This window comes from Alternaria metachromatica (genome assembly GCF_023757995.1).
Source record: "Alternaria metachromatica strain BMP 0045 chromosome Unknown scaffold_2, whole genome shotgun sequence".
Taxonomy (NCBI): domain Eukaryota; kingdom Fungi; phylum Ascomycota; class Dothideomycetes; order Pleosporales; family Pleosporaceae; genus Alternaria; species Alternaria metachromatica.
The window spans coordinates 106059-117652 of record NW_026055493.1 but is presented as its reverse complement, the minus strand read 5'-3'; the positions used below and the strand labels follow the sequence as shown (position 1 = coordinate 117652).

General features: G+C 53.2%; 3 protein-coding genes across 3 annotated transcripts; all 3 read right to left on the bottom strand.

Moving 5' to 3' along the window:
* Nucleotides 1–2750: 2750 nt before the first annotated feature.
* J4E83_000854 (uncharacterized protein) lies at nucleotides 2751–4516 on the bottom strand (the record flags this gene model as incomplete). The annotated part of the gene is made up of 2 exons (XM_049327811.1): nucleotides 2751–4021; nucleotides 4087–4516. The coding sequence occupies 2 exons, from the start codon at nucleotides 4514–4516 to the stop codon at nucleotides 2751–2753; spliced, it is 1701 nt and encodes a 566-aa protein (XP_049192329.1).
* A 1490-nt stretch (nucleotides 4517–6006) lies between these two features.
* On the bottom strand, nucleotides 6007–7198 carry J4E83_000853 (uncharacterized protein; the record flags this gene model as incomplete). Its single annotated transcript, XM_049327810.1, has 4 exons — nucleotides 6007–6362; nucleotides 6412–6624; nucleotides 6672–6741; nucleotides 6788–7198. 4 exons carry the CDS (start codon nucleotides 7196–7198, stop codon nucleotides 6007–6009), a joined length of 1050 nt encoding a protein of 349 aa, XP_049192328.1.
* Nucleotides 7199–8704: 1506 nt separating this feature from the next.
* PPP2R5D (Serine/threonine-protein phosphatase 2A 56 kDa regulatory subunit delta isoform) lies at nucleotides 8705–10979 on the bottom strand (the record flags this gene model as incomplete). The annotated part of the gene is made up of 6 exons (XM_049327809.1): nucleotides 8705–9032; nucleotides 9084–9382; nucleotides 9428–9781; nucleotides 9829–10437; nucleotides 10492–10872; nucleotides 10956–10979. The coding sequence occupies 6 exons, from the start codon at nucleotides 10977–10979 to the stop codon at nucleotides 8705–8707; spliced, it is 1995 nt and encodes a 664-aa protein (XP_049192327.1).
* Nucleotides 10980–11594: the final 615 nt, after the last annotated feature.

The following is an 11594-nucleotide window of genomic DNA, read 5'->3' as shown; positions in this document are numbered from 1 at the left end:
CATCTTTTGTTGTCGTCGGAATCCCCATATTTTAGACGTTCCAAACCGACTTCAGGACATACTCGTTAGCCCGTCTGGAAATTGGTGTTCTGCTGCAGACATCCGGCATCTGTCTTCGGCAACCCGACCGCGCCCTTTATTCGCGACTCATTCTCGCTCATTCTAGACTCACACACGAGTCTTCGGTACATCTTAACGCCCTGATCTGCAGCAAGGGCTTCGCGATGGTTGCACTGCATGTCGCGACTCATGTCGACTCATAGACCTTGTTCTTATCTGATCAGAAATCATCTTCTTTATTGACGCTTTTTCTGGCTTCGAGCTTTGGTCTTCAGCCGCACCGACTAATTTTAGCACCCGTTGCTCTTGCGATCGACACACGATATACTCGAGGATCGGTAGATACCCGGTAGTTGCAGGGTGATATTATCGCAGTCCCCACATATCGCCATGTAGTCTCACATCAACTGATCGTAGTGCCCGGGTGTAGGCCAACACCATTTCATATACAAGAAAGACGTCACTACCGCAAGAATCACACAAAGACACATTCTTTTTCGCTATTAGCATCGAATTTCCAGTTCAATCTCAAGCCAATTTTGAGGTCAAGATTCCGCCTGCAAGATCATGTGCTATTCAGAGTATTGCTGTTGCGATTCTCTAGACATATTTGAAAAGGCTCACAGATCCAGCATCGACACAACACTAAAATTAGTATCACAGCATCGCGGCTTGCAATAGAACTGCAACTGCAGCTGCATGGCGCGCAATGTCTCTGACCAACACGAACAAACAGCACTACTTCATTATTCCCAGTTTCAGCTTGGAGCCTACAAGTATGACTGTAGCCAGTGATCATACTGCGCCTGAACAATCGACACGAGGAGCCAAGCTGTACTACGTCATGTGTCATCCCATCGCGAGCAACACGACGCGAAGTCATGTGAAGGCTTCTTAAGTACTCTGACAATTCATACTACAATTGGCTCTCTGTTCAAGAAGTAAGCCACAGTCAAGGCAGACTCATTATGAGCAGCTTCCAGGAGCTTACGCAGGGGGGCTCAGCAGACTCACCGCCGGTGAGTTCAAAGCATCGCATTTGCGTATCGCGTTGCTCGTCTTGCTCGCGACGATGAGCTATTCCGGGAAACAGTAGCTACGGGCCGCTTCACATATAAGCCAGTGTTGATGGCGACTTCAGCTGGGTTCTATCAAACTCACAATCTGTCGTCAACTCCATCGTTGCAAGAGCACTGAAAATACAATTATCAACTTCTATAAACCCTTCCCAAATTTACCAAGATGTCCTTCCCACCCATCCGCTTCACTCCTTTCCAAGTCTCCAGCGCACCCTCATCTGGTCAAACAGAGACAAAGCAGCCTTCTCATCAACCGGAGACGTCCACGGCGTCCAATACGTCTGGCAACTCCACTATGTCCGGTAATTCGGCGTCAAATACTGACACCTCCAACACTACGACCTCACATGACGGAAAGTAGCTAGACCCAATTGATGAAAAACCCATTCTGGTGAGCCAATGAAGATTCAACTATCTCCGTTCACTCCATAACAACATAGAGCAGGAAGAAAATAGTGCAATACAGCCACGATGGGTTGTATCGTGTAAGCATCGGTCAAGTTCGCCTCAGGTCGGGATTTGGTTACTCTTGTCGACATCTGAGCATTTGGTTTCGATAGACTTGAATCGACTTCGCTTACCAATTCCACTCACTTCCATTCACTCGTTGCTATTCAGTGATCGCAACATTGGGTAACAAGTCCGATGATCTAAACCTGATCCCACATACAACTCCGCATTCTTTCTCAAACAATCCGCCATCCCTGATTCGACCTTCCTTGACCGTACAACTAGACCTCACTCCAAGCTACATCCTTTCATTACAACATCCATAGAACCGGTCCTCCCCATGTCTCAGATTAATCGGCACGATGCCCCCCGCTCGACACACGCGCACAAGCATTACGGCCGTAACCCACTGCCGCGTTTTATCGTATCACTCGGTCGTACTTCGCGGTGACGAATACGAGGTGCTGATGCTATTTAACCCCTCATGCAATTACGCGTACACTAACATGATGCTTGCATAGTAACACGTGTTAGAGACAGTTTATCATTTTATCCTAAAGTAAGATATATAGGACGATTGGGAAGACAGAAGTGACCGTGTATGTACGTATGAGTCTGGTATTCTACACGTTCACTTGGGGACTTGGGCACAGCAACTACAACACCGGATCGCAACAACGCCAATAGCGGTAATCACCTTTCTGCTTCAAGCTGCGTGTAACGAAATAACCCTTGTATTGTTCGTAGTACGTATGGTAGATGTTTACAGGGTCAAAAGTTAGCAGGTCATCACCACCCAGTATCGTGATCACAACCAACGTCACAAACACGTCAGAGTTGGTAAAGGTAGGTATGAATAATATAACATTGAGTAATACAGATTTTCGTTTTCGCTTTGAATGAAGAAAACGTCGTGGACATCGCAAACGAACGACCAAAACCCTCACACACACAACAACCCCGTTTCTCTTCCAATCATGACGCCTTGCTGAACGTTTTCCAAAGAAAAGGAATCGACATAGGAAAGTATGTTTGGGTATGTTGTTGTAGTAGTAATCGTAGTGCCAAAGCAGTTCCTCTCCTCTCCCATTCCAATTCATGTGTCATCGTCTTTTCTTCCCTTCACTCTGCAAATAGAGAGCTGAACAAGCCATCCTCTACCTACCTCTTCTCACCCATTTGCTCACCCGCCTCAAGCGCAAGCGGTGTCTTCTCCCTCTGCTCTTGTCCCTGGCCGCTGCTGTTCGACTCACCCTGTGGCCTCCTGCCAATCCGCGCAAGCCAGCTCTCGGCACTTTGTACGGTACCGTCAACGACAGTAGTAATCTGGCCCATCATGTCCAGCCCCTCTTTTGCAAATGCCAGCATGCGGTTTGCGCCTCTGACTTCATCGCCACCCGCATGTTCGTTGCTCGCGTTGCGGCCGGCGAGCTGCCATCGCTGGGGTACGGAGAGCAATTGTGTTCGAACAACCGTCTGGGCGTTTTGTGGGAGAGCACCGCCGGTGTAGCGGGACACGGACTGCACAACGGATTGGAGGGTTTGCCAGATGTCTGAGGAGAGGACCTTGATGCGGTCAGCAATTTGACGGACTTGATCGTCTTTGTCTGTGTCGACGAGGCCCATTTGCGCCATGGTGCCATTGAGTTGCGTCTTGTCATCTTGGGCAGCAAAGCCGCCAGACTGCCTCTGGTTGCGGAGGGCAGCTTCGTATTCTTCGAGGACGAGCTTGAGCGCGCGCATAACGGAGTCGATGTGGGTTGTTGCGCTGCGAAGAAGACCGAGGCAGAGCTTCAACGACCGCAACGATGTCTCTGATAGAGCTACACCGAGACCGGACGTTGTCATGATGAGCTGCGTGGACCAGTTGACGCGACGATCCTGCGGAGTATTTGAGCGCTGTTCGGGCGACTTGTGCGACGTTATCTCTCCAGAGATGACTGCCTCCTCATAGTTTGGAGAGCGCTGGTCGTCGTATGCAGGGAGCGACTCGGAGTATGAGGATTGTGAGCCGCCTCTTGTTCGTGACGCTGCTGCAAGAGCATCATCCACGTCCATGGCGTCATCTGCTGGGCTCGCGATCCTTTGCCTCTTGCTCCTTGAACTCTCGCCATCTCCCTGCTCGAGGTCGCTGGGTCGTCTGTCTCCTAGATAGCGGCGCAGGCTTTTCTCCATGCCCGTCCGCCTACCCACAGATGACACAGTGCTGACCATGGGCGATCCAATGTTGCGCTCAATGAGCTCAGCACCGTACTGGACAAGACGTGGAGTGTAACCTTTGGTGGTGTTGTAGGCTGAGATGGAGCCGTTGATGCCATTTCCAAGCCATGGGTGATTCGACGTAATCAGAGAGAGGAGTGGCTCTGGAGGTTCGCTTGTGGATTCTCGAGCAGATAGGGTGAGGGATCGTGCCGTCGGCGACCGAACGAAGTCTGCGATGGTCAGTCAGCATACATTCCGCGTCACAAACAGCAACAGCAACAGCGTCGTGACATACCCGGGTTCCCCAATCCGCTCAACGCCTCTGCTGCCAGCCTTACATCCGGATCATCCATGCTGACACTCGTTTCCCGTCTGCCCACGTTGTCATCCTGCATGCTGCGTACACTCGCGGTATCCATTGGGCTTCCCACGTCTTCACGCGGTAGGCCCTCTGGCGCTCGTGTGAAAGTCGCATTGTTCGGTACTGGCAGCATGCCCCATTGCGATCTATCGTACTGTGACCGCGGGCTGTATTCTATTGAGTTGTGTGGAGTATGACGCGCTTTCGTGTCCGGCAGGTCTAGCGACTTGATGCCGGGCAGCCTCCCATGATCCGGCACATGGCTTGGGATATGCGTCGGAACCGAAGGGAGGTGCAGCGATTCGGGCTCGTGTTGCGTGTATGCGGGCGGCGGGGCACGCTGTAATGGTCGTTCCTGCTCCATGGTAGGATTCTCACAGACCGTGACGTTTCTAATCAACCCGACTACCCCACGTTCATCTATGCGCAGACCGCGCCGGGCGATATCTCTGCGACTCTCCGATGACTTATTCGGTGCAGCGCTATGTCCGTGAAAGCCGTCGCAATGCCCAATGATGATGCGGAGGGTGCGCCTCGAAGGGGTATTCTGCTCCGCGGAAGCGTAATCGGAGGCCGAGTGCGAATTGGGGGACGCGATGATGTCGTTTCAGGGAATGCGAATCTCAGAAGACGCACAGCATGGTAGCGCAGCTGTGAATATCGATCGAGAGGCGTGGAACTGTCGGTTATCGCATCGTGGATCCGGAGGCAGGGTTGGAGGGGGATGACAGCGCGAAACGACGCCGGGCAGCAAATTGGCGATCGCCTCTCACATGTCAAAATCCTATCACATGTCACGAACAATCCACCCAAGCCAACGCCACCATGCTTGTCGGCCTTTACCCCGAGCGAAGTGACACCGACGCAGACACCTCAGTTATTAAATTCCATCGAGTAACGACCTATAGCAAGCCTCGTCGTCCTGGCATACCAAGGCTGCATCAGAACATTCGAACACGCTGTGATGAGTTTGGAGTTGGCACGACGATCTCAAGTAAAGCTGACGACAGGAGCCCGGTACACATGTGGGGCTGCGGCCGACCTCCCAGCTACCTGAGTAACGTAACAACACATTATCCGATGTACCTTACTCTTCCTCGCCTGTCTTGCCAGGCCTCAGCACTGCATGTCTATTGCACGTAACTTGACCAGATCCTTTTTCTCTTGTGCAAATGCTTTCTTGGCCGTTAACATTTTCATGTATTCAGCTGCAATCGCCCGTCGTAGCGTACACGGCTGGACTATCTTCTACTGACTGGTGTGCGATGGCTGTCATATCAAAACGAGTATAGTCGCCCGTTACACGTGCAACTCGGTAGACTTCCCTACATTAGCTACATGTACCTCTGACGAGCGTCCACAAACGGCAAGATACACACATGGAACATAAACAGTCATTGACGATTATGCATTATCTTTCGTTGAATATTGTCTACAACGTGCTCTACCGCCCATGCCAAAGCCCAAGACTAACACCAGAGTTGTCGTAACGCGAACCGACCAACCATGCTCTTACATGCTTTTATCGTGACACGGGGCCGGACCAAAAGTGTCGAGCCCCAAACATAGCAATTACAATAAGATATGGAAATTGTAGCCCTCCAGGCTGATATCGTGTCAAGAACGAATTGGTAGGAGCCCGGCCGAAAAGTGGCTCCACTTGACGAAGTTTGTTCCGAACCGGTGCATGGCCCGTAACATCTGGCTAGCCCTGAAGAGCATCGAATGCTACATCAGATGCTATCGCAGAGTAGTTCAAGTGCTTCGACGGCGAGAGGCCGTTGTGCGTCGTCCAGTGCTTCAAAGAGCTCTATCTGCCGCACAGCACTTCGCATGTCCTCCGAACGATCGAGCTTAGGCCTTGCGGCTGCGGGTCGCGCGTCCGTTGGGTGTGCCGTTGGGCGAAGCTCCTGTAGCGACACCGTTAGTGACACCAGCACGCGAGGTCGAAAGACGCCTGCGAGCTTCACCAACAGTCGGCACCTTCTCGTCCTTCATCTCCACCAACGCGCTTGTAGCCCTGCGGCGGCCCTTGGGCACCGGCTTCTTGTACGTGGCGAAGTAGAAGGCGAGGAAGAGGAAGAGGTACGACGTGATGATGCAGATACCGGAGATGGCAGCAAACTCCTCACCAGCACACTTGCCCATGTTGGGCATGTGTGGCCAGTAGGTGCTTGTGAAGTAGGTCCACGAGGCGAAGTAGATGAAGCCTGTATGTTGTTAGTGTGTGATATGGAATGTGGGCGGAATTGGACTTACCGAGGTCGAGGACGAACTGGGTGATCTGGCCAACGGTGATGTACTTCTTCCACCAGATGCGGATTCCTCGCGCGCTCTGGAAGTAGTACCAGTACATGACAACGTGTACAGCCAGGTTGAGAGTGATGACGGGCCATGAGACGGGAGTGTGACCAATGAGCTGGGTGTAGCAGAGGAGAGCGGTCGCGCCGTGGTGGTAGGTGTGGAGGAAAGCTGGGTTTATTAGCGATGCGACGTCGATGTTGGGTTGTTGCACTTACTCAATGGCTTCTTCTTCAAGAACAGGAAGCAAGTGTCAATCAACTCGAGGAACTTGGTGAGGTAGTTGAGCTGCACATGTTAGCAGCATCCTGAGCATCTCGGCGCAAGTACTTACGTAGTACAGAATGACCAGCTTGTCGGTCCATCCACCCTGGTGGTCGCAGATGGCGAAGAAAAGACCCTTCCTGACAACAATGGGGATCAATTGCTCAGCGAAGAGGAGAAGTAGGGTGCCGCTGATCGCCGTGAGGTAGAAGTTGTGGACCTTGAAGAGAAAGTTGAGCTTGAAGGGCTCACGGTTGCGCATGAGCTCGCGTCCGCCGAAGATTATGATGTAGTAGGTAATCAGCGTGACAACGCAGACCTTGAATGTCGAGAGCGGCGTCTCTCCTTGGACGAAGCGGAAGTCCTGGGGCTTGTAGCCCGCGATGGGCTCGAAGCATTTCTCGAAAATAGGCCATAATGCCAGGCCAAAGGGACGGTCGAGCGTCGGCGCGCCGACTTCAAGCCAATCTGGGCCACCCATTGTGTGCGAGTATGAGTTGGGACTGTCGAGGTTGGTGTTGTGGTGTTCGGAACGGTGGAAGCCCTGGACGTGGGGATTTAAAGGGTTGAGCCTAGCAAAGCGACTAGGTAAACAAGACAAACGTGGAGGAAGAGAAGGCAACCGCGACCGAGCAAGTGCAAAGCACAAAGGAGTGACGAGAAAATGTGAAGAAGTAAATCTCACACCGAGCCAGATGGAGGTGATGCGCAAAAGGTTATGAAGGGCCAGCAATGTTTTCTGGCTGCGCGCGGAAAGGAGGTCGGAAATGACTGCTGGGGTCTTCCGCCTCTCCCGCACCTGGGCCCAACGCGCCGTTGCACGTCCAAATTACGACACATTGCAGACCGAGGCCATTGACTTGTTTACTATTGGCTACGCTACTGTATTGCTCTCCTTTTACTTTGGTATCGCGGCTGACCGCCGCTGAATACCTTTACCATGTTCTCACACGCATGCATTACCACGCTGGCTCGTGGATAGCGTGCACTTAGGCCTAACTGACGTAAAGTTCTGTAATGCAAACGTTGTCCACCGTGTCTGCCATTCACTCGGCGCGAACCACACTTTGGCTTTTGTCGAAAAGTAGAAGCAAGGTGTCCCAGAACGTGGCATCGAGCCGGATGTCTTGGCGTTCCGAAAGCCGAGGCGCCCCTTGGAGTTAGCGACCTCCCAAACCGGATGGCAAGGAAACCTATGCGGCTCCCCGTGTCTATTCGCGTGGTAATTTTAGCCTGCATGGCTTCGACAGTATGGGATTCCCTTGCAAACCTCTCAGCACTGGCTACCACAAGGCGAACGAAGTAAACAACAATACCACTCATCCGTGAAAGAAGTCCCCGATGAGAGCTCACGCCAGTTCTCAACATTGCACAGCTTGCGATTGATCTGCAAAGCAATCAAAAGTCTTTAGAAATTCTTTATATTCCGCGTCTATCAGTGAAGAAAGTCCCTATTTCGTCGTCTTTCACAAGAAACATCATCCGGAACACCCAAATGAAACGTTCCATGTTGTTTTGGGAAGAACCAAAGAAACTGCGACGCTTGATGCCAGATAAACCACATGATATCGCGACTACAATCAGCCCTCAAAAGACTGGCAGTGAAGCAAGGCAGCAAAAAGAGAAGAGAATGGATGCACCCAAGGAATCAAGAGCTAACAACCCGGGTAATCGTACCTCCAGAATTCGACCTTGCACGTCCACCTGATGGTCGCGACGAGACGACATGGCCAGAAGAAGAATTCGGGCGACTGTTGCTACGTGGTCGGCCAGCCGAGCGGCGAGCGCTGGACGAAACGTGGTGCTCCCCTTGCGAAGTATGATGCCGTCGCTACAAAGACGCAAAGCACAAACACGTCAGATCCACCTGAACCGAAATGCAAGTCTTGGGGAAAAAGGAAGAAAACCTAGGAGTCTAGGGATAGAATTAAGAGTACATCGATTCGGCCACACAGAATGCTCATCCAGAGTTCTAGGGACTTAAGAATCAACGTACCGAGGTTTGGCTGCCTTGACGCTCATATTCCTTCGGCCGCCTCTCTCTCGATGCTGTTCCGTCATCCTGTAGACGGAGGTTCTCCAAACGTGACTCGGAGTCATCCATACGCATCGGGTCGACTGCCGACTTCTCTGCAGTGCCGTTTGAACGTGACTCGGCGAGCTTGGCGAGCTTGTCCCAGCGATCTTGTCGACTTTGCTGTCTTTGCGTTGCGTTGTTTTGTGACTCGGCGTAGTCATGCGAACAGTCGTCGAAGAGTTGCGGGTTGACTTCCATGAAGAGCTTCATAGCATTGTATACCATGCCGTGGATGGTTCTGGGCAGAAAGTCAGTAAGCAAGCCATGTCACCAGAGTGCATATACGTACCGGTTCCAGTGTCCCTTTGAGTTTTCGTACAGCGGTGCGAACATGATTGGCAAAATGACTTCGACGTTGTCGCTAACCAGATTACAGAAGTACTCGTTGTTCCAGAAGTACAGCGCTCTCTCGGCGACCTGGAAATGAGGACTGGCCACTGATTTGGCCAACTGGTTGAACAACGGCTCCTGAACCTTTGCGAACTCGGCGGGGTCCATAACCTCGAAGATGTCCTCTACTTCGTTCAAGAACATGACTTCTTTGGTGCTGTTCACCTTTGGCCAATATCGGAGAAGACCCAAAACAACCTGAACGTGTAAGCCTAGCCTATTGGATCTGGCGTATGTCCCTACCTCTTCTGTTAATGCCGCGTCCTTTTCCAAGAACTGGACAATGCAGTACGCCAATTGTGGATGGTACATGCTCAGACTCTTGACTTTGTGGAGCGGGATAAGCACTCTCGTGAGGAATAGCTTGTGCTCCTCCTTCAATGGCAAAGCGAAACCGTTGATGATGGACCCGAGAATCTCGAGAAGCTCGGCGATACCATTGAAGCGCTCTGTCTCGTAGATGAATTGGAAGAAGACGTTGTTGATGGATCGACGGATGTAGGAGCGGAGGTTGAGGAATTTGCCGTATATGCGATGGAGTGTAGTCTTCAAGAAGTCGCGTTCCCGGGGGTCTTCCGAGTCGAATAGCTCGAGCAACTGCTGATGTTAGCTAGATTATTTTAAAGGACAGGTCGGGTACGTACGTTGAGCACGAAGCTGTGGTCTATATACGCTTTGGCAATGTTCGTGTTGAAGTCCTGGCTTTCGATGAAGCGAAGGAAGAACTCGTAGACTACCTGAATGTGCGGCCATGCTACTTCCAGCACCGGCTCGTCTTCCTCTGGGTCGAAAGCTTCGCCTTGGGGGTTCATCGGGGGCGGGATAGGACGGAACAGGTTCTTCGCGAACATCTCCACGACGCGTGGATACATCTTCTCGGTGATGACCTGGCGGTTGTTGGCGACATAGTCGAGCAGCTCGTGCAGAGCCAGGCGCTTGATCTCCTTTGACTTCATGTCTCCGCTAGCATCGTTGAAGTCGAAGATGATGTTGCATTGGTCGATCTTTTGCATGAAGAGTTCCTCTCTCTTGTTCGGGGGCACCTCGTGGAATCCGGGGAGCTTTTCCAGTTCACGCTGACGTTGATCCGAGATGTCGAAGCGCGACGAGTGTTGTCTCTTCGGTGTTCGCATGCCCTCGATGTTGTCCTTGGGGGTCGCTTGAAGACGGTCGAATATTCCCGACTTCTGGCCCGCCTTTGGAGGCGCAAGATCACCGGGCATCGTCTCGGCAGCGCCAGGAGGAGGCACATGCTATGGCACTGGTTAGCCTACCAAACACATATCGGTTGATGCGCGGGTACTTACAGGCGCGCTTGGGCTGATGACGACGCTGGGTGCCAGGGGCTGCCCCAACCTAGAGGGCGTGCCTGGACCTGCAGCGCCAGCGTTACCAGCAGCACCGGGGCTCATCATGCCCTGTCCGCCGAAAGATTGGGGTCCACCCGCGAGGGAACCGGACGAGGGCTGGGGGTTCTGTTGTAGCGACCCAATGTTGGCCGAAGCGCCATCGGCGGCGGGCTGGCTCTTGCTTCGCGCATCGGTGAGCTGCGTCTGCGACGAGGAAGGCGTAGCCTGGGCAGAGCCCGAGGGGGAGTTGGAAGCACCCAGCGACGGCGATGCAGTTCCCGAGGTGGAGTCCTTCTTCTTAGATGACTTGCTATCCTTGCTTCGAGAGAGCTGTTCGGACTATACATGTTAGCCTCCGCGCATAGAGAGGGGTAGGGGGGTGCGTGGTGTGGCCGGGGTCCATGGGGAGGACGAGCACTTACGACCCTCTGCCTGAAGCCCTTCATGGCTGTCGGAATGCGCCCACGGCCAGGTCAAGCGCAGCGGTGTTGCAGAAACGGGCGTCCGAGATGGCGGCTGGCCTCGAGGCGTCGGGGGACAGGTCGCAAGCCGATAGCGCCAATGGAAACTAGATGGCAGGCGCACACACGGGGAATCGGACACAGGAGAGCGTAGGGCTCAGGCCGACATGGAGGAGAGACGCGTGAGGTAATAGAGGGTGGCTAGTGTAGCCGTCTAGGATGGTGCACGGGGAGTCGGTGGAGGGAGCAGCTTCGCGAGGGGGGGTCAGACGGCAGCCGGGGCCCTAGCAAGTTGCTGGTGACGTATAGGCGCTCTGGCTGAGGGAGAGGCGTGTATTCTGGAGCTGGAGGGACAAGTTGGAGCAGGTCGTCAACTGACAACTCAGGGCTGCTGCCAGACAGACAGCGTCGAGTGATTCGCGCTAGCCGTCCCGTAGCGAGGCCGTGCGTTTGGGCCAAAAGCCCCGCCGCAGCCGTCACGACATCCAGGATAGCTGCGAGAGTGAAGTAGCACGGCGGGCGTGTCAAGGGAGCGACTGCGCGAGAGACGGGAGACTATTCCGCTGCTGGGCCCGCGGCAGCCTCGTATCATCTGATCTG